Source organism: Nomascus leucogenys, unplaced genomic scaffold, assembly GCF_006542625.1.
Source record: "Nomascus leucogenys isolate Asia unplaced genomic scaffold, Asia_NLE_v1 000892F_74408_qpd_obj, whole genome shotgun sequence".
NCBI classification, from domain to species: domain Eukaryota; kingdom Metazoa; phylum Chordata; class Mammalia; order Primates; family Hylobatidae; genus Nomascus; species Nomascus leucogenys.
The window spans coordinates 6,557-27,880 of NW_022097824.1; the positions used below are offsets into that span (position 1 = coordinate 6,557).

The 21,324-nt window shown below is 41.1% G+C and overlaps 1 protein-coding gene and 1 pseudogene across 1 annotated transcript; both read right to left on the reverse strand.

Moving 5' to 3' along the window:
- Positions 1–364: 364 nt before the first annotated feature.
- On the reverse strand, positions 365–3,777 carry LOC105739384 (annotated as a pseudogene).
- A 12,491-nt stretch (positions 3,778–16,268) lies between these two features.
- LOC100590061 (beta-defensin 107A) lies at positions 16,269–20,290 on the reverse strand. The gene is made up of 2 exons (XM_003282106.1): positions 20,139–20,290; positions 16,269–16,499 (listed from the first exon to the last, which is right to left on the reverse strand). Exons 1-2 carry the CDS (start codon positions 20,206–20,208, stop codon positions 16,357–16,359), a joined length of 213 nt encoding a protein of 70 aa, XP_003282154.1. The 5' UTR covers positions 20,209–20,290; the 3' UTR covers positions 16,269–16,356.
- Between the last annotated feature and the right edge of the window lie 1,034 nt (positions 20,291–21,324).

The following is a 21,324-nucleotide window of genomic DNA, read 5'->3' on the forward strand; positions in this document are numbered from 1 at the left end:
AGTGAGCAGCTGTCTTCAGATGAATTTTCAGGCCACGTCATGTTGGAAGCAGAACTCTCACATGGAGAAGTCAGGATTCGATTGAGTGTGGTTGGATGTATGTGGTCAAATAGGAAGAGAAAGCCTAAGGGACAGTGTGTGTGAAGTGAAATGTGAATGTTTTATTTGAACTCCCTGCGGTTCTCCCCCTCCTTGCAGCATCTGGGACCCTCCGCTGTTGAAGACAGTGGGTGATGATGGGAAACAGCAAAGGGGAAGCAAGCAGTCCTTGGAATTACTTTACCTCCACATTTTAGGGAATGCACTGACTAAGGACTTGGACAATCTCTGACCTATCAATGCAGGTGGTGGCTCTTGGGTTAAATCACTTCCTAAAGAGACATTTCCATGCACTGCTGGGAGGCCTATGGTGAACGCTGTGATAGATTTAGGGACCAAGACTTGGTGAAGGGGGCATAGGGCTGAGGGAGGAGGTGCACAGTAGCTCCATACCATGCAGGCTGAAACTGGAGTCGGCTGGTCTGGGGCGCCCCATGGGACTAGTTGTCGTTGGTAGGGGGCAGCTTTGGGGGAAGGCTGCCAGACAGCATGGAATGCACAATGCGGTTAGTAGAAGAAAAGGGCTGATCCCAACTACGTGCTTTGCTAGGGATATCATCAAGGGCTGGTGATATAGGGGTGCTGCCTCCCCTTCTTCTGCAGGTGAAAGAGGCACATTCTCTCCTTTCATGTCTGAGATGTCTCCATCTTGAGCATGGCACTCCAAGGTGAAGTCATCAACAGAAGGCATGATGTACTGGATATGCACAGGGGGCTGCAGGCCATGTTGTGACCTCAGGATATGCCGGGAACAATCACAAGGACTGTGTTCTCCATGGTCAGCTGCAGCGCTGTCTCTGGGGCCAAGATGAGGACGCCCTCTTCCAGGCTCAGCCTCACCTCTGTCCCTTGTTCCAGGACTATGATGAGCTCCTCAGTGCTGGATTACTGCTGCTCTCGTGAAAAGATGGCCGTCAGTATTCTCCAAAAAGGCTGCAAATGATGCTCATGTGGAGGGAGTTGCCAGGAGCTTCACCCTCTACAACTTTAAAATACACTCCCTCCCAGAATTGGCTCTCATGCCGACCCACCTAAATGTACATCCACTGGATGTCCCTTGAGCCTGAAGATTGTGCAGCACTGTCCAATCTTTGCCGTGCAAGGACATACGAACTTACCTGGGGAGGTTTCAGGGACTGGCATGAATTCAGGTGTGGAGCGCCTGGAATTGAGGGTGTTTTTGTAATCTTTGCCATGCAATGACATAATAACTTACCTGAGGAGGTTCCAGGGACTGGCCTGAATTCAGTGCGGAGCTCCTGGAATTGAGGGTGTTTTTGCACCTGCAGAGAGATCACAGTGAGGGAGGTTAAGGCTCTTCCAGCAAGAGTCTCTTGGATTTCAGAATATGACCTTCGGAAATCCACAGCCCACCACAGGCCAGCCTCAGGACACCAGCCCCCATTAATCAAGCAAATGCCCAAACTCAGAATTAATCATTTTATGATTAAAAATTATTTGACAACATAAAAAAGTTGGATGGTATTGGGGAGAAAAGATGACCAGTAAATACCAAAATTGAATTAAATGGAAATTCTGTGAGGCTGCACCATTACTGAGCGTGCCGTCACTAACAGGCCCTTGAGCTCAGGACATCATTCTCTCCTTAGAAATTGTATAAATTTGTTTGTAGATTCTTTCCATTTAGCTGATATCCTCATCAGTCTTATTAGGTGAAGTATAGACCCTGTTTCCCTTGGATGCTCTTAAAAATAAATCTAATTACAAGATGTGTTTTTCAGAACCTTCCGCTGTAGTAAGAAATCATTTAAATAAGAAAAACAGGATGATTCCTTTAATTCTGCTAACGTCTTAAAAGCGCCCATGGCGGACCTTAGTGTCTTTATTCAGAGGTCTGTCTGCTTTGTGGTTTTTGGTCTTTTCTGAGGAGAACAGCAGACACTTTGCTGAAGATCAGATGTAGTTTGTTTGTTTGTTTTTCAGACGGAGTCGTGCTCTGTTGCCCAGGCTGGAGTGAGGTGGCACAATCTGGCTCACTACAACCTCCGCCTCCTGGGTTCAAGTGATTCTCCTGTCTCAGCCTCTCGAGTAGCTGGAATTACAGGTCTGCACCACCATGCCTGGCTAATTTTTGTATTTTGGTTAGAGACGGGGTTCCACCATGTTGACCAGGCTGGTCTCAAACTCCTGACCTCAAGTGATCTGCCCATCTCAGCCTCACAAAATGTTGGGATTACCAGCGTGAGTCATGGTGCCCGGCCAGATGTAGTTTTAAAATTGGGTTACTTGGCCAGGCACGGTGGCTCATGCCTATAATCCCAGCACTTTGGGAGGCTGAGGCAGGCGGATCAGGAGGTCTGGAGTTTGAGACCAGCCTGACCAACATAGTGAAACCCCATCTCAACTAAAAATACAAAAAAATTAGCTGGGCATGGTGGCGGGCACCTGCAATCCCAGCTATTCCGGAGGCTGAGGCAGGAGAATACCTTGAACCCGGGAGGGGGAGGTTGCAGTGAGCGAAGATCACAACATTGCACACCAGCCTGGTGACAGTGCGAGACTCTGTTTAAAAAAAAAAAAAATTGGGTTACTTCTCTACATTCTCTCCGTTTGTAGGGATCAGGTTGAGATATTCAAGAAACAGCTTACACTGAGGGTTCTGGAGTATGCATATTTTATGGTCAAGAAAGAGAAAGGCCCCTCATTGTGAGTTTCTGTGTGTCAATTCTAGCTGAAAACCTAGCAGAAGAATAAAAATATGGGGGACTTGCCAAATATTCTACCTTTATACTCGCTTTGACTATAGACAAAATGTGTTTTAACCAATAAATTAATAAGGTTACAGCTTAAAATCTCAGGATATATCCTGCAACACAGAATAGTGACTTACTTTTGAAGAAATATTTAAGCAATATATTTTCATTTGGGGTCCAAACTGTTGTTCACAAGTGTACCTCTTCCCTTTGCCTTTGTAATTAAAACCATTTTTTAAATCTGCAGTGCTATGATGAAAAGAAAGATGTGGCTCTGAATGCTTTATCGTCAACAACTGAATGTTGAATTAATGTCCCTCTCTTTCATTGTCTCACTATTTTTCAATGACTTTAGCACTGTAGGAAAGATGAGCCCCTCACAATGTGGAAATGCACGGATGTAGAGTGCGGGGTTTCCCTGCAAGGGCCCCTTTCCCACGGGCTGCACTGAAACTGTGTGGCCCTGCCCTGGCCCGACTCCTTCCTCTGCAGGGTCCCCGTATTATGTAGATTTTCCTCACAATTCTTCTTGTTTCTCCTCACAATCAATCCTCAATGAGGTCACAGGGAGGACATGTTACAGCCTGCTTCTATTATCTATCAGAAAGCCCTCCCCAACCCCAAATTTATACATTTGTAAAATAATGCTAAAATATCCCCACAGAAAATACAGAATAAAACACGTGGCAACAGCCCTGAAAATGAAGTCTTTATTGCTGTTTCAGAAAAATATCCGGGATACTCTGCAGCGAGTCTCCCTTCTCAGCAGTTAGGGTTGCGGACAGGAAGTTTTCCTCCTGATGGACACCGCCTGAGATGCCCCAAAGCCAGGGCGGCGCTTCCTCCCTGACCAGAGGAAAGGAAGCTCACGTGCTTCCTGGAGACCCAGCCCCGCCTCCGCAGGCAGAACGCGCATGCGCCCCGCAGGGCGGAACGGCCTGTTCCGGCGCCCTCTGCCGGCCATGGCGTTGCAGCGCAGGAGGCTTGGCTTTTACTGCTTAGCGATGGACCTAAGTCTCTGAATGGCTGAAATTCTGGTTTAGATTATTCAGTACCTTTCTTTTGGAGGATCAAATGAAAATAGAGCACGGTATCACTTGCTTTGATGGAAGATAATTGAAATAAAGAAGCAACGTCCAAGGACCATATACAAAAGGCGATTGATTCCCTGTATGTGGACGGAAGAGGAACTTGAATAAGAGAAGGGTTCTGTGATATTTTAATGCTGGAAACCTGCTGCCATGCATTTGTCAAATCCCATACAATTTTGCCGCATAAATAGTACATTTTAATGTGGCTCAAGACAACAGCTAATGTCATATACGATTTGGGGGAAAATTACATATTTAATAAAATAGGTTAAACTGTGAACAATAATGTGAGCCCCGCCTGGACCAGATTGCCTGCCAAGCAGATTGCCATCCTCATCCTCACACAGTACTTGACATAAATTCTGGCTTCAGTGTAGAATCACTTGTGGAGAATTTTTAGGGTGTACCACTTTCACCCATGAATTAGCCCATTTAATTGGCCTCAGTAAGGTCCATGGTTTCAGGATTTTGCAGGTTGCTAAAAGCTCAATGTCATCCCAATTTATTTCCTGGAACCATTTCTCCTTGAAGTTTACATTCAGTACTGAGATTTGCTGAAAGCCAATGCATTTCCAAGTTCTAGAGTCAAATCAGAGGACGCCTCCTTAGTCAGAACTTTTATTTTGCTTGTGGAAAAGTATACTGAATCAAAGATAAGAAGGGTTTGCATGGTGGCTGAGAGATTAAGGTGCTTTATCTGCTAGTCCACAGTAAGGGGAACACAACTGTGTCCTCTGTGTCATAACTCAGGACTCATGAATAAAACGTGGAGTGTCAGGAGATGAACTTCTACTCCCACTTAGGGGAGCTTCAAGGAGAACGTCCCAAGGGCTTTCTAAGGGAAAGAAGAGCAGGAATGCCTAATTCTCTGGCCCCAGGCAGTTGTTCATGAGCAGAGACAACGGCTGGGGTAATTCGATGGTTTATACTGGGTGTTTTTGATACTGCCCCCATTTCCCTGTTAAATCTGTGTAATGGATCACTGAGAAACCTGGCACCTGGGGCTGAAGATCCCTGTTGTGTCAACTCCAGGGATGGATCCAGAGAAGCGGTCTTGGTGGAAGTTGGAATGAAGGGAGTTTGGCTGTGGAAAGAAAAATAAAAGCTGTTGAAGATGGGGAAACGGGAAGAGAAGGATGAAATCGCTACTCACATGCCAAGGATAGCTTATGCAAATCTATATGTCAGACCCGCATAAATAAAACTAGAACTTTAACAACATATTAGATTTTTCGGCAACAGGTTTTATTGTTTCAATATTTGCAAATATTTTTCTATTAAAAATAATAAAGTTGCTTACGTAATTTTTTATTCAAAATTGCCAGGTCACATAACTATTATACATTTACACTTCACATTTTTAATGAATAGATACATTCTCTAAATTATGAATTATTTGCTCAATTGTATGTTAGTTTTTTTTTTATTCTCCATGACTCAGTTTTCTGACCTGAAATCTGCAGTATTTGGTAATCCACAAGATGATCGGTTGCCCTTATAAAGACTTTCCTTTCCTATTTCCTTCTCAAGAAGGTATTTTTTACTGAGTTTTTTTTGTAACATACCAAGGGTGGTATCTGGCTGAATGTTGGTTCACAGTGAGTAGAGACCAAGGCTTCTCTCAATCGGAGTCCCAAATTCCTTACAGAGCTAGGAATTCTCTACCCTGAAAGTCCTGTGTGTTTTAAGTTAGAGCTTTTGCAAACTATTTATTATATTGACAGTTTTCATTCTCATGTCATTTATATTCATTTATAGCACCAAGTGTCCCCTCCTAATTGGAGAGATAATTTTGTTCCGTACTTAGTATAAAAAGTCTTGACTCTCCCCCCATCAGGCTGCCTTGACATTCTGTACTTGGGACTTGGGGCAGGCAAGGTCAGTAGGACATGCCAGTAGAGAGTAACCACCACTAGGTTCACAAGAATGATGTGCTGTGACAAATTGTGATAGGGTTTTTCCTGCTCCTTCCCCTAAAGATTCTATACCATATTTCATGCTCTTGAGCAAGAGCAACTTCTTTCTCATGGTTTTAATCACAATAATCTAATTTCAAGCATTTAATTCCTTTTTTACAGAACAACTCATTGAATTTTCAAAAATATGAAATTAAGGATACCTACTTATTGGCTTGAAATAGCTCTGAGCAATTTAGTAATCATAAACAGAATGGCTCTGTTAGAACAAAATTCCTGATCACTTCAGCCCATCCTTGAAAATTTGCAGAGAGAGGTCAAGGTAACATACACTTCCCTGAAAACTGTGCTTTACAGACCCAGTTAAAAGGCCATGTAAGGAAATAACAGAGACAGTAGAAGAATGGACTTACTGATTAAACTAGGTTTTGATTGTTAATATAAAAAAATCAATACCCTTTCCAAGAGCACATTGAAATAGCGTAAAATCCTTTACTGAGTACTAAAAGATATTTCCAAAACATAATAAAGGCTGAAAAACTAAAGCGTCCTTATCAACTGAATCTGAAACAAAATTAAAAGAGAATATAATAAAGACTTTTTTTAAGAAACCCTAATGAATTGGGGATCTATCTTTCCTTTACTCCTCTGCTGTGGTTGGTCAGAATCCCATTTCTGTTCTGTCCTCCACCTCTCTACTGATTCTCTTTGTCTATGTCATCTATCCGGCTATTTCTTGCCCACGTAACTTTCACTATTTTTTTCAACACCTTCTCCAAAGCTTCTAGAACTCTTTCACTATCACTGCTTTTCAAAATCCATCAGAGACAACTTCCCAATACTCAATTTTACCTTCTTTTTCAACCTCACTCTCCCTAGCTCCCTGGATCTCTGGTTCTCTTTTGGCCTCTCTTTTCTCCTTATCCCCTGGCTTCACATCTACATTCACAAGAAGAGAATGAAGAAGCCCCTTCCCAGTAAGAGCACACCTTACACTGGGACACCAAAATCTAAGCACACCCTGACAGGCACAGCAAGTGGAATGAGATCTGGGACAGAAGATCACAGGGCGTCACAGGACTGTGGCCGGTGATGTCCAAGCCGAGGGAGTTCAGGGGCCTTCCCGAGTCTGTGACTAAGGAAAGGCCTGAGGGCAGCAGGGCAGGGTCCAAGAGACGCGAGGATGAAGGAGGGGTGCGGGCACGGTGGAGGGCCTTAGAAGACTACTGATGCCTAAGAAACCCCAAAGCCAGTGGGAGGTTGCGGCCTTCCTCCTCCTGGCGTTGCCCACAAAGGGCCGTGAGGGGTGAGAATCCACTTCCCAGTGGGGACTTAGACGGGGCACTGGGTAGGGAGGGGAGAGGGTGAAAAGACAAAAGACAGAAAAGCGTGGCGGGGCACCAACTTCCCAGCGTCTGACAGCGACGTAGGGCTACCGCGGCTGAGACACGTAGGTGCGGGGATTGTGACGTCGGCAGTGTCCCCAGACGCCAGATCCTAGCTGTGGAGGATGGTAACACGGAGTCGTGAACAGAAAATATCAAAGCCCCCTCCAGGAAAGGGGCCTTTCATCCGGAAAATCTGCATCCGGGTCCGCCGGAACCTGCGGTCTCAGGATGGGGTAGTGGGCCAGAAAGAGGGTGGAACCGGTGGGGATCCTGCTCTGTCCCCAGGGCGTATCGGGATCTGTCCCCACTTCCGGACAGTGCAGCCTTGGTCTCTGCCTTTGGCACCACGCGAGTGTTTTATGTGCAGTGGGGCTAGGCTGCTTCCACCAGCTGCAAGTTGAATGTTTCGGATACTTTATGGTCAGGGTAGTCAGAGCACTTACAGTGGTTGATGACCCGGTTCATTCTGGACAAATTAAAAACAATTTAGGAGGCTGGGTGCGGTGGCTGGCACCTGGAATCCCAGCACTTTGGGAGGCTGAGGTGGGCGGAGTTTGAGACCAGCCTCGGCAACAGAGCGAGACCTTGTTTCTACAAAAATACAAAAACTTAGCCAGGTGTGGTGGTGGGTGCTTGTGGCCCCAGCTCCTCCAGAGGCTGAAGCATGAGAATCACTTGAGCCCAGGAGGTCGAGGCTGCAGTGAGCCGTGATGGGGCCACTGCACTCCAGGCGGAGCAACAGAACGAGACCCTGTCTCAAACAAAACAAAACAATAACAACAAAAGTTTATGGCAGAAGTTCTTCTTCCTCTCTAGCGTGAGTGGGTGGAGCTGCACGTCTTGAGTGGAGCAGGTGGTGGCGCCTTCACGACCCAGGGGCCCCTGGCTGGAGGTGGCTGGACCAGGACCCCCACCAGCCCAGTCAGAACGGGCCATTTATTGTCAGAATTACAATGTGAATTGCTACACTTGGCCGGTGGGGAGCGTGCAAATTCACACCAAGGATGAGGAATGTAGGTTCCTTTTCTATTCCTCATTCACCTGGGAGGAAGGGACAAAAGCAAGGGCTCTGTTCCAGGGACTTCTCGGGCCAGGACCTGAGCTGGACCCAGGAGGCCCGAATCATTGCTTTTAAGGAACAAAAGTTACTGTGTATATTAATAAATTCCTTTATCCATCTTTATATTTAATGTGTTCTTTTCACATTTCTTAAGATGAATCATAAATCTGAATTCCTTTGAGACAAACGTGGATGACATCCCCTAATTTTCTTAGGTAATCATTTTAGAATATATTGTAATTTCACATATTTCAGTGTTCTCAGAGCTATTTGAAAAAATATTTTTAATTTAAAATATGAGATAGTTTAATGTTTTGTTTTCTGTTTCAGAGTATTTTGTGTCAACTATGGATATTGAGGAATGTAAAATGCATATCTTTTAGGAAATACATGATTTTGTTCAGAACTAATGAAAAATTAAACGTTCAATATTTCCATGGACATTTACCAAGGGATGTCTATTCTCACACAAGAACATTTTTTAAAATAGCAAAACTGCATTTTCAATTTTCAATAGCCTCATTAATATCCTTAGTAAATGTTAAAGTGAAATATGTAAATTAGCATTTCATTTTCTGCATTTCCTGATTTTCCTTTTTCTTAAGTGCATGCTAGCTGGATTTTGGAAAGACCAAATCCCAACTGTTCACACTGCAAAGATTTCTCAAAGATTATTTCCAAATGAGGGTACCCTTCTGGTTTTCCCATAACTAATACCAGTTTCTTTAAATTTTAAGATTTTTTAAAAAAATATATCAATATTTTGATTCAAAATGGATTTAAAATTTGAATAGCTTCCCCTAGGTAATTGAACAGAAAGAACACTGGGATTCATCAGGGTACTTGGGGGATCAGCCCTGCTCACTGCTTCTCCAGATTTCCAGAGCTAAGTTTGTTTCCCCTAAGCTGAGCTCATACCTCCCATACCTGCTGGGAAGTGGACACAGATTAAGGAGCCAGGATTGCATGCAATTTCAGTTGAAGAAATTCATATACCTGAGCCCTCCCATTTAGTTTTTCTGCAGCTCCCTCTCTCTTCACATAGGAGCCGAGTAATATAGCTCTGCCTGTATGTACCGTTCAGACACTTTGACCTTCTCTACCAAATATTTTGTTTTTTGGTTTCTACAAAATAAGAGTTTGGGGAGTCTTCAGATAGACTGAGTTGATTCCTCTTGAGTCTGCATGGGACACACATTGTCTACATTTGGAAGATCCTTAGGAGAAACTAACCCACTAAATGAATGTCTGGGTAAATTAAGGTCTGCTCACTGTGTCTCTGATTCCTTGCCTAGAAAATGGATCTGATAAAAGCTGAGGAGTAGGCCGGGTGCGGTAGCTCACTCCTGTAATCCCAGCACTTTGGGAGGCCGAGGCGGGTGGATCACGAGGTCAGGAGATCGAGACCATCCTGGCTAACACAGTGAAACCCCGTCTGTACTAAAAATACAAAAAATTCACCGGGCGTAGTGGCAGACGCCTGTAGTCCCAGCTACTCGGGAGGCTGAGGCAGGAGAAGGGCGTGAACTGGGAGGCGGAGCTTGCAGTGAGCCAAGATTGCGCCACTGCACTCCAGCCTGGGTGACAGAGCAAGACTCTGTCTCAAGAAAAAAAAAAAAAACAGCTGAGGAGTGAAAAAAATGACAATACATTGAAGCATAATTTTTAAAATTATGATTTATTATTACTATCTAAAACAAGATTTTCCTGTCCTACCTTGGAAATTTCCTTAGCTTTTCCAGAAGAAACTACAACCCTACCAAAGCACAATGGTTGTAGGAAGGTTGTTTGACTGGGTCACTAACAAGTCCTGATGAGAAGATGGTCCATCTAAAATGCAATGCAGTGTATATAAGGCAACATGTGTCCACATCACTTCCTGGGCATAACTAGCCCTACCTCCTCAGAGGGGATCTGATCCTAATGCACATGCATTTCCTTGGACAAAGGCAGGGAGTCTGATTCAGAGCTGCTCCAAAACCTGTCCATGCAGAAGACTTTGTACCTGTAGTTCTTGTTCCTACCTTGAATGTGAAGGAGTACACTCAGTTTCAGAGTGAGGGTTTTGATCTCTGTAAGTCCTATTTGAAAAGACCAGGGGTTGACAAAAAAAAAAAAAAAAACGTACAGCCAAGGATTGGAATAAAGTCATAGGAACATAGTCAAGCCCAGAAGAGCAGCAGTATTGAAGAACAATGGGTTAGGTTGCTAAGATTGATGGTGATCATTACAAGTCAGCCCCTGTTACACTGTTTGCCTTGGGTCCACAGAGCTTTGTCATAGCTCTCTCGTAAGTTTCTTAAAATCACTAAAGAGGATTGCTTGAACTCAGGTGTCTGAGAGCAGCCTGAGCAATATAGTGACACCTCATCTCTACTAAAATAAAAAAATTTAGCCAGATATGGTGGCATGTGCCTGTAATCCCAGCTATGATGGTGCCACTGCACTCCAGACTGGGCAACAGAATGAGACCCTGTCTCAAAAAAAAAAAAAAAAAATCAGGAAAGTGCCCCATTTTCTACTACTCAGATCTTGTTCAGTTTCAGTGATGAAACAGAGGTGGATCCACACACCTGGAGCACCTCTTACTGCAGTTCATCTAAGTCAGCCTTTACCTAGCCTGCTCTGCAGTTCACACAGCTAGAAGGGCTTGTGCATGGGTTAGACGACTACAGTTCTTTCTGTCATCGGTTTTCCTGGTTTCTCACACAGCCCCTTCTCCATGTATAGATACCGGAGATTTTGCCCAGTGGATTCCCTCAAGGTCTCAGTTTCATTAAACTTGTCAAGACTTCCACAGATTGTTTTGCCACCTAGTGAGACTTGTTTCAAAAAAAAGAAGGAAATGGGAAAAAAATTAAGTGGCAAATGAGAATGATAATAGTCCTCACAGGTGAAGGTGTCCATAGAGACAGGAGATAGATGGCTTCATTTTGGTCAGCAGCTTACCTGGGCCAGTGGAATGTCTTTGTTTGGATAAAAAGGACCTTTCTACACCTCAATATAGACAACCAGGGACAGAAGTGCACCATATGAGCAGAATGGCTTTCGTAAGAGAACAGAGAGTCCTTAACATTTTTGGTTCAGTTCCCCAGAAGAATGAAAGTGAGCAGTTTTGAAAGGAAATAATTGTCAAATGGGAACATAACTACAAATATATTGGCAAAGGAAGTTTAGCAACAACACTCCTTCAGTTTCAGTTAAAGTGATTTACACTAAGTTGATAAACCAGTTGGTTTAAATGGTCACAGGACATTTTGTCTGTGAAACCTGTCTGCACCCCAATGACTCCAGTCATAATTAGTCTAACTGCGCATGTTCTAAACTCCCGCAGGTCTCGGATCAGGCTGTAGAACTTAACACATGGAATGTTCGTTTGCTGTACATGTGTCTGTCTACCCAATAAAGTTTGAGCTTCTGTTCCTGAGGTTGAACAAGGTGAACCACTTGGTCATGCCCTCTCCATACCTCCTTTACAAATGGAAAAGTGCAACACAGTGATATGCCACTGGACATGAAGGCAGGAATCCTGGATTTGAGCCTGGATCTATTTCTGCAAATAACTGGAGGTGTGGGACAAAGATCAATGGATCTCAGATGCTTCTGTGTTCAGTGATCAACAGGTCTCAAATGTCATCGTGCAGGACACTTAGTTGGAAAAGTCATTTTACAAATTTAGATACTTAAGAGAACCCCATTTGAAAGTGTTAGAGTGGGGCGTAGAGCTCTAATTATAAGTATTCTAGGCTAGTTACACTGATTATAATTAACCAATATAGTTCTGGAAACAGGGACTTAAGTGATCTCTAAGGCTACTTCTAGTTCTAATATTTGAGTGTTCTAAGGATTCGTAGACATCTGAATATAAATCTTAGACTAATTTTTATGGTTTGTCAATTCACATGGGTGTGTGTATGCTCATGTGAGTGCTCATACATCATGAAAAAGTAGAACTATTCCTTTACTTCATGCAAAGTTCAATCCACAAATTATAAGTAAATTTTAGATAATTGGTAGTGAGGATGAATTTGTTAACACCAAGTTTGACAGAGTAAGAGTAGAGGCTGAAGATAATAAGGCACTGATCTAGAACAACATCAGTGAGGAGAAAGAGGCAAGGAGATAATTGCATTAAGATTTACAGAGATTAATGGGCAATTTTTGCAGATTAACGTCATGAGTAAATTGTGTGATTTATTCAGAAAAATAAGCATTCCTGAGTAAACCTCTACTTATAACCTGAATGTCAAGTAAACGATAACAATATTTTCTAAGATTTAGAATATTAAATGAAGGCCAGATTTGGAAGCAAACCAATAAATTGCAATAAAGACGTTACCTTTGAAATGCCTATCAGAAATCCACTTAGAGTAGCTCAGTAAGCTTAAATTGGATACATAAGAAGTGGAAGGTTGAAAAGGCACAGAGATAACCACACGAAAGAGATATCGCCTTTTAACATATAGGAACAAAGGAGTAAACGTACTCTCAGGGGCTAGCGCTCAAAATTATCTTACTTGTATGCAGCTAGAGTTTGAACCTATGAGGAGGAGACACAGTACCAGGTGCCCAGGTCTCTTAGTGGGTTACACCACATAAGTCATGCTTAAAATTTTAAGGGAGCAATGCTCAATGACTGATGCACAGGCAAATGAGGCAGAGGCACTTGATAGCCAGTGTTCAGACTTCTGAGGAGGAGACATGGTCCAACAGGTGCTTGGATAGACAAGGTGCATAGTAAAGCAGATTGTAGCTCAGCCGGTCCTCTTACAACCAAGGAGGTAGAGCTAGGATGCTGCTGGTCCTTTTCTGGCATATTTCTGGGGCTGCTGAGAAAGTGGAAAGAATATAAAGCCTGAAGCCTGGAGCCAACCATCTGCTGCTATTGGAATGCTGCTGAAAAAAACGGCATAGGAACAGATACCCTCACTCCTTGTCTTGTTTTCCACTCTCCTGCTAATACCTTTCATTAAAGGTGCTAACAAGAAGCTAACTGGCCAAGCAGTATGACACATGCAGTTTTCAGAGTCCCAGCACAGCACCACAGAGCAGAGTAAAGAAGTCGTAAAAGTAAAGAAGTAACACCATGTCATTAGTCCAAAAAGAATGGGAACCATGAGAATGGAGGAGATTGTTTGGAGATAACACGTATAATAAGAAGAGAATGAAACATAGGTGAAAGCAATCCTAGCCAAGAGAATATTAGGAAGAGTCAGCAAAGAAGACTGAGAATGTGTGGAGAAGACAAAGAGAAATGTCCAGCAGACAAACATTCTCACAGCCAGAAGAGAGAGAAATTAAGGTGCAGGAGATAGATCACCTTGTAAAATGTTTCAGAAAGGTCCTGAAAGATGAATACTGGCCATAGGTCATAGGAGTTGGCCCTGGTAATTTATTAAGAGAAAAACTACTATTAACTGACTAAGGAGGTACCTGGTACCTTTATAAAGAGAAATTCCAGTAGTACAATGAGAGCTAAAATAATCTTCTTCTTCTTCTTCTTCTTCTTCTTCTTCTTCTTCTTCTTCTTCTTCTTCTTCTTCTTCTTCTTCTTCTTCTTCTTCCTCTTCTTCTTCTTCTTTCTTCTTCTTCTTCCTCTTCCTCTTCTTCTTCTTCTTTTCTTCTTCTTCTTCTTCTTCTTCTTCTTCTTCTTCTTCTTCTTCTTCTTCTTCTTCTCTTCTTCTTCTTCTTCTTCTTCTTCTTTTCTTCTTCTTCTTTCTTCTTCTTCTTTCTTCTTCTTCTTCTTCTTCTTCTCTTCTTCTTCTTCTTCTTCTTCTTCTTCTTCTTCTTCTTCTTCTTCCTCTTCTTCTTCTTTCTTCTTCTTCTTCTTCTTCTTCTTCTTCTTCTTCTTCTTCTTCTTTCTTCTTCTTCTTCTTCTTCTTCTTCTTCTTTTGAAACAGGGTCTCTTTTATTTTTTTGAGGCAGAGTCTCCCTCTGTCACTCAGGCTGGAGTGCAATGGCATGGTCAGGCTTACTGCAGCCTCAACTTCCAGGGCTCAACCCCCAAGCAATTGGGACTATGGGTGTGAGCCACTATACCTGGTTTCTTTTTTTTTTTTGAGATGTAGACTTGCTCTTGTCACCCAGGCTGGAGTGCAATGGCATGATCTTGGCTCACTGCAACCCCTGCCTCCTGAGTTCAAGTGATTCCCCTGTCTCAGACTCCCAAGTAGCTGGGATTACAGATGCATGCCACCACACCTGGCTAATTTTTGTATTTTTAGTAGAGACGGGGTTTCACCAGGTTGGTCAAGCTGGTCTCAAACTCCTGACCTCGTGATTTGCCCGCCTCGGCCCCCCAAAGTACTGGGATTACAGGCATGAGCCACTGTGCCCAGCCTAAATTTTTAATTTTTTGTAGAGATGGGATCTCCCTATGTTGCCCAGGCTGATCTCAAACTCCTGGGCTCAAAGGATCCTCCTGTTTTGGCCTCCAAAAGTGCTGAAATTGCAGGCATGAGCCTCCATGCCCGGCTTTAAGACATTTCTATAGGTTGAGAAGGAAATAGGGTATAAAAACACTGGAGACAGGAAGCGTATGCTATATTTCAAGTCATTTGACACTGACAGAGAAAGAAGAGGAAAAAGAAAAAATGAAGAAATGAAAAAGTCTAAACACACTTAGATTCTCAAAGACAGTTAGTTTTATCTGAGACAATGTTTAAGGAATTTCCAGGGAAAATGCAGAACAGAAAAATCCTCTGATTGAAACAGATAACTTTACACATTTTCCTCCAGCATAGTTTTCAGAATAAGAAAATTAGCACCATGAAGACAAGTGGCAATACCAGAAGATCTTTCAAAAACACATTTTATTTCTTATTTTAAAACATTTTACACATTGTCTTGTTCCAGATTTTTTTTTCTCTTTTATTTACTTCTCTAAAGGAAGCCAGCTTAATTGAAAAGAGAAGGACATTTCTAGAGCAGCACAGAGGGATTTTACTTCTTCTGTTCTGGGATGGTGTACTATAAGTCTTCTATGATGACATGGTCTGTGATATATGCTTTTTTCTGCTAGAAAGCTGGGACTCCAAATTTTGGCAAATTAGGGAAAAGGTAAGCCTCAGTTTGCCATTGTTATGCTCTGAAAGGGCAAGGATTGCAGGATTACAACAGAAATTTTAGAAAGCGTCTTTTTTTCTTTCTATTTTTTTTTTCAGTTTGTTTCAATTTCTTCCTCCATTTAACTGTTCACCTGAACCCGCTGAGAAACGTTCCATCTTTAGGACTGCCTTTTGTTGTTCTATTATCTTCCAGCATGCTATTTTGTGGGCATGCTAAGCAGACAAGTCCAGAAAGCCCGAAGTTGGAATATAAATGTGACTAAGTCAGTAACTGTATAATCTTCTTGAGTCTCACTCTCCTCATTTGTAATAAGGGCATTGAATTCGATGACCTTTAGGGAACTTACTGTTTCAGAAACACATGATTTGATCAATTCTCATTGCAAATGGCCAAAATGAAGATGTTGCTCAATCTACAGCCAACTTGAATTTTGAGATGTGTGCATTTCATTCTAAAACTTGATGTTTTAGATGGAACAGGTAAATGAACAAGAATCTAAACAATTCCTACCTATAAAAGAGAGAAAGGAGTACATGACAGTGATACTGCTGAAGCAGCCACAATTAGCATCTAGCAGGTATTCCCTTTACTGAGAGTTTCAATCTGCTCACATTATAGATATCAGAATCTTGGCACAGAGGGCCCAATGTCCTACATCTGTTTAAAGCCAGAGCTATAACTTTAGAAGTCCATTCACCTGAGTGCCAGTCCAACCATTCCATTACATCTGTTTTATCTGTGTATTCAATGGCTCACTTTTATATAAAGTAAAAAAAAAATCATTAACAGGCCCTATGTCAGGAACTGAGAGTGCAAAGGTCAACAAGATATAGTGTCTGCCTGGAAGAAGTTCACAACCTAGGAAGGGTATCTCCTTGTAGCACTGGGAACTGGACTGACATGGCTTCAGATAATCCAAACTTTGCAGATCAAAGAGAGACAGACCAGAGAGATTTATCCCACTGATATCGCAGCCAGAGAATTTTCACCTCTTTCTTTCTTGCAGCTGGTGCTTAGTTTTTAATGTTTCTTTCTGTTTTTGCAGCAAAATGGTGCTAATTCAGCTCTACAGCCCCCAATCTTTACTTCAAAGGTAAGACATTCAGCTTCACAGTGACCTTCCATTCTCTTACAAATTAGTGCTCTGTGAATTGCTGTCCTGGCTAAGTAAAGAAAGAAATTTGTCTTTAGTTATCTTGTAATTAGTAACTGTAAGATAAAATTACATTGCCCAGGCCAAATTCAGACTTCCTCATTACCATAACTCCTAGAGACACAGACTATACACCTAGAAATTAGAAAAATCAGATGTTACCTGAACAGTCATGTATGAGCTCAGACCCCTGGTACAATATATTCAATGTCCTTATTAAATAGCCAACTGGAAAAAACAGAAAAGATTTTCATACGTCAAAATCATATCTAGCCTGTACAGAAACAGAATGTTTCTTCCAAGGAAGGTGACAAAATACTTTCTAATTCCAGTGAACAATCCTTACCAACGGATTTTGTTTTCATGTCTCCAAATAGTCTCTGATTTATAGCAAAAGTTAAAGATTGTTCTGTTACATTATAGGCAGACCAATAGTAGATCATATGGCCTGGCATATGGTTTTACACTTGATCTTAGCCAAAAGGCCGAGAAGCGATGGCATATGGTTTTGGAGTCTCATAGTTTTAGGTGGAAAGATAAACAACTTGAGGCTAGTGCTTCTCAATTTACTGTGCAAAGAACACCAGTGGAATCTTGTATTTAGCTCTGGCAAGCAAATTTAGAGAGACATAGGCAATGTGTATTCATTCATAACAGAGATTAGATTGAAGAGGAAAAAATATGTCAAAACAGGAATCTTTTTTAATTGGTAAGATACATTCTTAGGAAAAAAGAGTGGAAGAAGTAGCAGTTATTCTCGAAAGGAGTAATGTTTATTCGTGGAAATAACAACTTTGGGGGAGAAACAGTACATATTAGCTGCCATATATCTGAAATATTATCATGTGGAATATATTTTGTTAGTGCCAAGTTAAGGCAAAGACTAATGCAAAGGAATTGCAGGGACTTAGATTTCTGCTCAAATTAAGGAGAAATTTTTGAATAATCCGAAGTTGAACTTGGGATACTGTGAACTACAGATCACTGAAATTTATCAGGTATCTGGACAATCAGTTGATGCACACACACACACACACACACACACATATATATATACATGTATATATGTATATACATGTATAGGGTGTTCAATACTGAATCAGGGCAGAGAACAAAAAATAAGTAGAACAAATGACAAACAATGGTAAACTCTAACATAGCATAGAGTATGTGCCTGCCACTGCCCAAGCAGTTATACAGAGAGATTGTTAAACTGTCCCAAAGCAGTCATTTTTACCTTCAGACTTTTAGTCATAGAACCTCTGGGTTTAGCTGGACACATGAATACTTAGCTAATCACATCAGCTCCTAGCTTCCTATTTCTATATGTCCACATGAACAAATTTGGAAAAATGAAAAAGGAGTGGAATGATGTGAGCTGCTTCTATGTAATCTTAATCGGGTTCTATACTTTCTAACCCTGCCTGTTAGAATATCTGTAGAACCAAATAAAATGGTCAACTGTTTAGGATGGTAGGGTTGAACTTCAGCCCAAATCACAACATAACTTGGTGAAAAGGAACCCTCTACCTTCACCTAATCAACTTAGCTATTTTTGGACTCTTACATGAAAGAGAAATAAGGTTTTGTCTTTCTTCAGTCACTCTATCATTAAGATTCTTTATTAAAACAAGTTAGTTTCTAATTAGTATAACAAGTTTATTCATCTTCAAAAGAATGCTATTATTATTATCATTTATAGAATGGAAAGTAAAACACAGGGTGCATACAGCTTATAAAGATTAGCACTGAGATCCAAACTCATATAGTTTGGCCTAATAATCTATGTTTATTACCTTTTATATTGATCATTAAATTCACTTCTAACTCTGAGATTCTATGTGATTATGCTGATGGTGGTGGTTCTAATTTGTGCCCAAACTATGCTTATTATTGTAATTCAAATACATCTGAGATGAGTTTTGTGGACAGGGAGCTATTAGGCATCCACATCTATAGACTGATCTGAATAAATTGGAGTACTGATTAAAGTGGATGGAGAAGACAATTTAAAATGAGTTTATCTATTCTGGAGCATTGTCTGACATCTATGAAAAGATGCTGAGGGCAGAAAATCAGGAACTGATTTTACAACTGAGACTTTCATGGAGTCACTGAAACTTCCATGGGGACATTGTTCCTTGGCTCTGTTCTTTAGTTCTAGTCTTGCCTATTTCCAAATGTGCAAAACGAATACTACTTCCCAGGAAGCCTTTCTGTATTTCCTAGTTAGAACCAAGTTTCCACATCTATGACTTCTCTTTATACTTTGCATCTTTATGGCACTTGTGAAAACTGTTTCATATTAAAGTTATTTGTGAATTTTCCTGTTTCGTCGAATATACTTACTTATACATGTTAAATGTATTGAAAGCTTATTTACCACTGCAGGCAGCCTATTTTCAAACAACACAGAAGGAACAGACTAACAACTTCAAGCAAATTAAGGTCAATGTCCATGCTTTAATTATATTTTTACCTCTTCATTTTACCTACCTTTATCATAGTGGACAGAACAATTTCTTACAAGTGGTTAGCACACATTCAATATCTATTGGTTTTCTAGGACTACTGAGGACAGCATGTGCAGTAAAGAAATGTAGAAATTCAGGAGCCATGAAGGAGCAGACTGGGGGCTTCATGATGCATGGAGAATCTCTAATAGGAAAAGCTCCACAACAGAAGGAACAAAGGATAGTTGAGGAGGTACAGACATAAACATTTCTTAGGAACAGAGTCGTCGTTGTATCAAGCAAAGAGAATCTCAAAGACGCAAAGACTTAAGAGAATAGTAAGCAAGATGTTCGTTTAGTGGTTTTAATGGTGTAATTTTCAACCAGTGTGTGAAAGCCAAGAAGTCTGCAATAATGTATGGATAAGAGATTTGGACCAATGACTCAGACATGAAAAAAAATTAGCTGTCTAAGAATCTAGTAACATAACTTTAGTTTAATTTAGATTACAAAGGCTGTATTTCCCTAACTTAACAAATATTAGCATTTGCCTTGGAGAATTTGTTTTCATTTTAATGCAATCATTTTAGAATATGCTGAACTTGGCCAGACGCAGTGGCTCATGCCTGTAATCCCAGGGCTCTGGGAAGCCGAGGAGGGAGGATCATGAGGTCAGGAGATTGAGACCATCCTGGCTAACACGGTGAAACCCTGTCTCTACTAAAAATACAAAAAAATTAGCCGAGCGTGGTGGCGGGTGCATGTAGTCCCATCTACTCGGGAGGCTGAGTCAGGAGAATGGCATGAACCCTGGAGGTGGAGCTTGCAGTGAGCTGAGATCCTGCCACTGCACTCCAGCCTGGGCGACGGAGCAAGACTCCGTCTCAAAAAAGTAAAAAAATAAAAAAGAATATGCTGAAACTGCATTGCAGATTACAAAAGGAGGAAAGAGATCTAAAAGTACAAAGAAGTCTGAATTCCTTGGCAGAGCTGTCAGGGAAGTTGACTAGATATTATTATGGTTGGAGATGGTCCCAGTCATTGTGGTCCCATTGTTTTGTGTCTGAGCTCAGGAAAAGATTTTCAGTGACTGGTTTGCCTTGGAATCTTCAACTTTGTAAAAATTGAGCTTTCTTCTCAAAAGACAGATCCTGAGCAGACTGTCATCTCTACTACCAAAAGAATTTCCCTCTTACCTTGGAAAATTTGAGCAAGAAGAATGAGAGCAGCAAAAATAAAGAAAAATATTTTCATGGCTCCAGGCATCAGTGCAGAGCTGATGAAGGAAGTGCAGTAGCTGGAATCAAGCTCTTTTATCAAGGGACATTGATTAAAATATGTTCTACTGCCCTGAAGGGGCTGGAAGTCATCCTTGGCTTGTAATGTTCATTGGGAACGTACTATTTTCCATGCTCCAATGATTAATGTGTGGGCTGATGGATCAGATTTTAACTAAATCACATTTATGGGAGACAAATACAGAGAACCCTGCCTTTCTGCCTGGAATATTCTATTCTGTGTCTCTGCTTAGACTTCTTTCATTTTTCCTTCAAGTCTTATCTCAAGTGTTACCATGTCTATAAGATATATAGCCACCATCCTTTTCCTAGTACATGATTTTACATAAAATCTATTCTTAAAATAATAATTAAAACAAACAAAAAAAACTTCTAATTTTAAGTTCAGGAGTACATGTGCAGGTTTTTTTTTTTTTTTGACAGGGTCTCGCTGTATTGCATGGAGTGCTGTTGCTTAAGGAGAAAAGGGTTAATCCATCAAAAATACATAAAAACCATTAACATGTTTTTATATTATTTGATTTAGTTAAAGGGAGAAATAGACACTTCTATATTCATAGTAGAAAATTTTTACACCACTCTCTCAGCAACTGATAGAACACAGGGAAAATTTAGCAAAGTCATGCATGACCTGAACAATACCTCCATTCCACTGACTACATTGATATTTGTAGAACATATCATAAGACAACTGCAAAATACACATTTTTTCAAGTACATTTGATACATTCATAAACCATATGCTAGGCCATAAAATATTGATGTGTTTAAACACATTGAAATTCTTCAGAGTATATTTCTCACCACAAAGGGATTAAATTGGAAATCTATAAAATAAGCTATTTAGGATATTTCCAAATATGTGGAAATAAAGCAACATAATTCTAGCTTGTGTTTGTATCAAAGAATAAATAATGAGAATAATTGGAAAGCATTTCTATATATCAAATTTTGTGGAACACAACAAAACAATAACTTCAAAAGAAATTTGTATCCAAATACTTATTGTAGAAAAGAAGAAATGTTTAAATCTATGACTTAAAATTATGCTCTGCGAACCTTAGAAAAGGGAACAATGTAAATC

What these genes read in the sequence shown, in the direction of transcription:
- LOC100590061 (XM_003282106.1), bottom strand. Translation starts at nt 20,208, where the DNA reads ATGCCTGGAGCCATGAAAATATTTTTCTTTATTTTTGCTGCTCTCATT. An exon ending in TCTTGCTCAAATTTTCCAAG is followed by an intron (nt 16,500 to 20,138) that starts GTAAGAGGGAAA and finishes TTCTTTACTTAG; the next exon opens with CCAGGACAGCAATTCACAGA.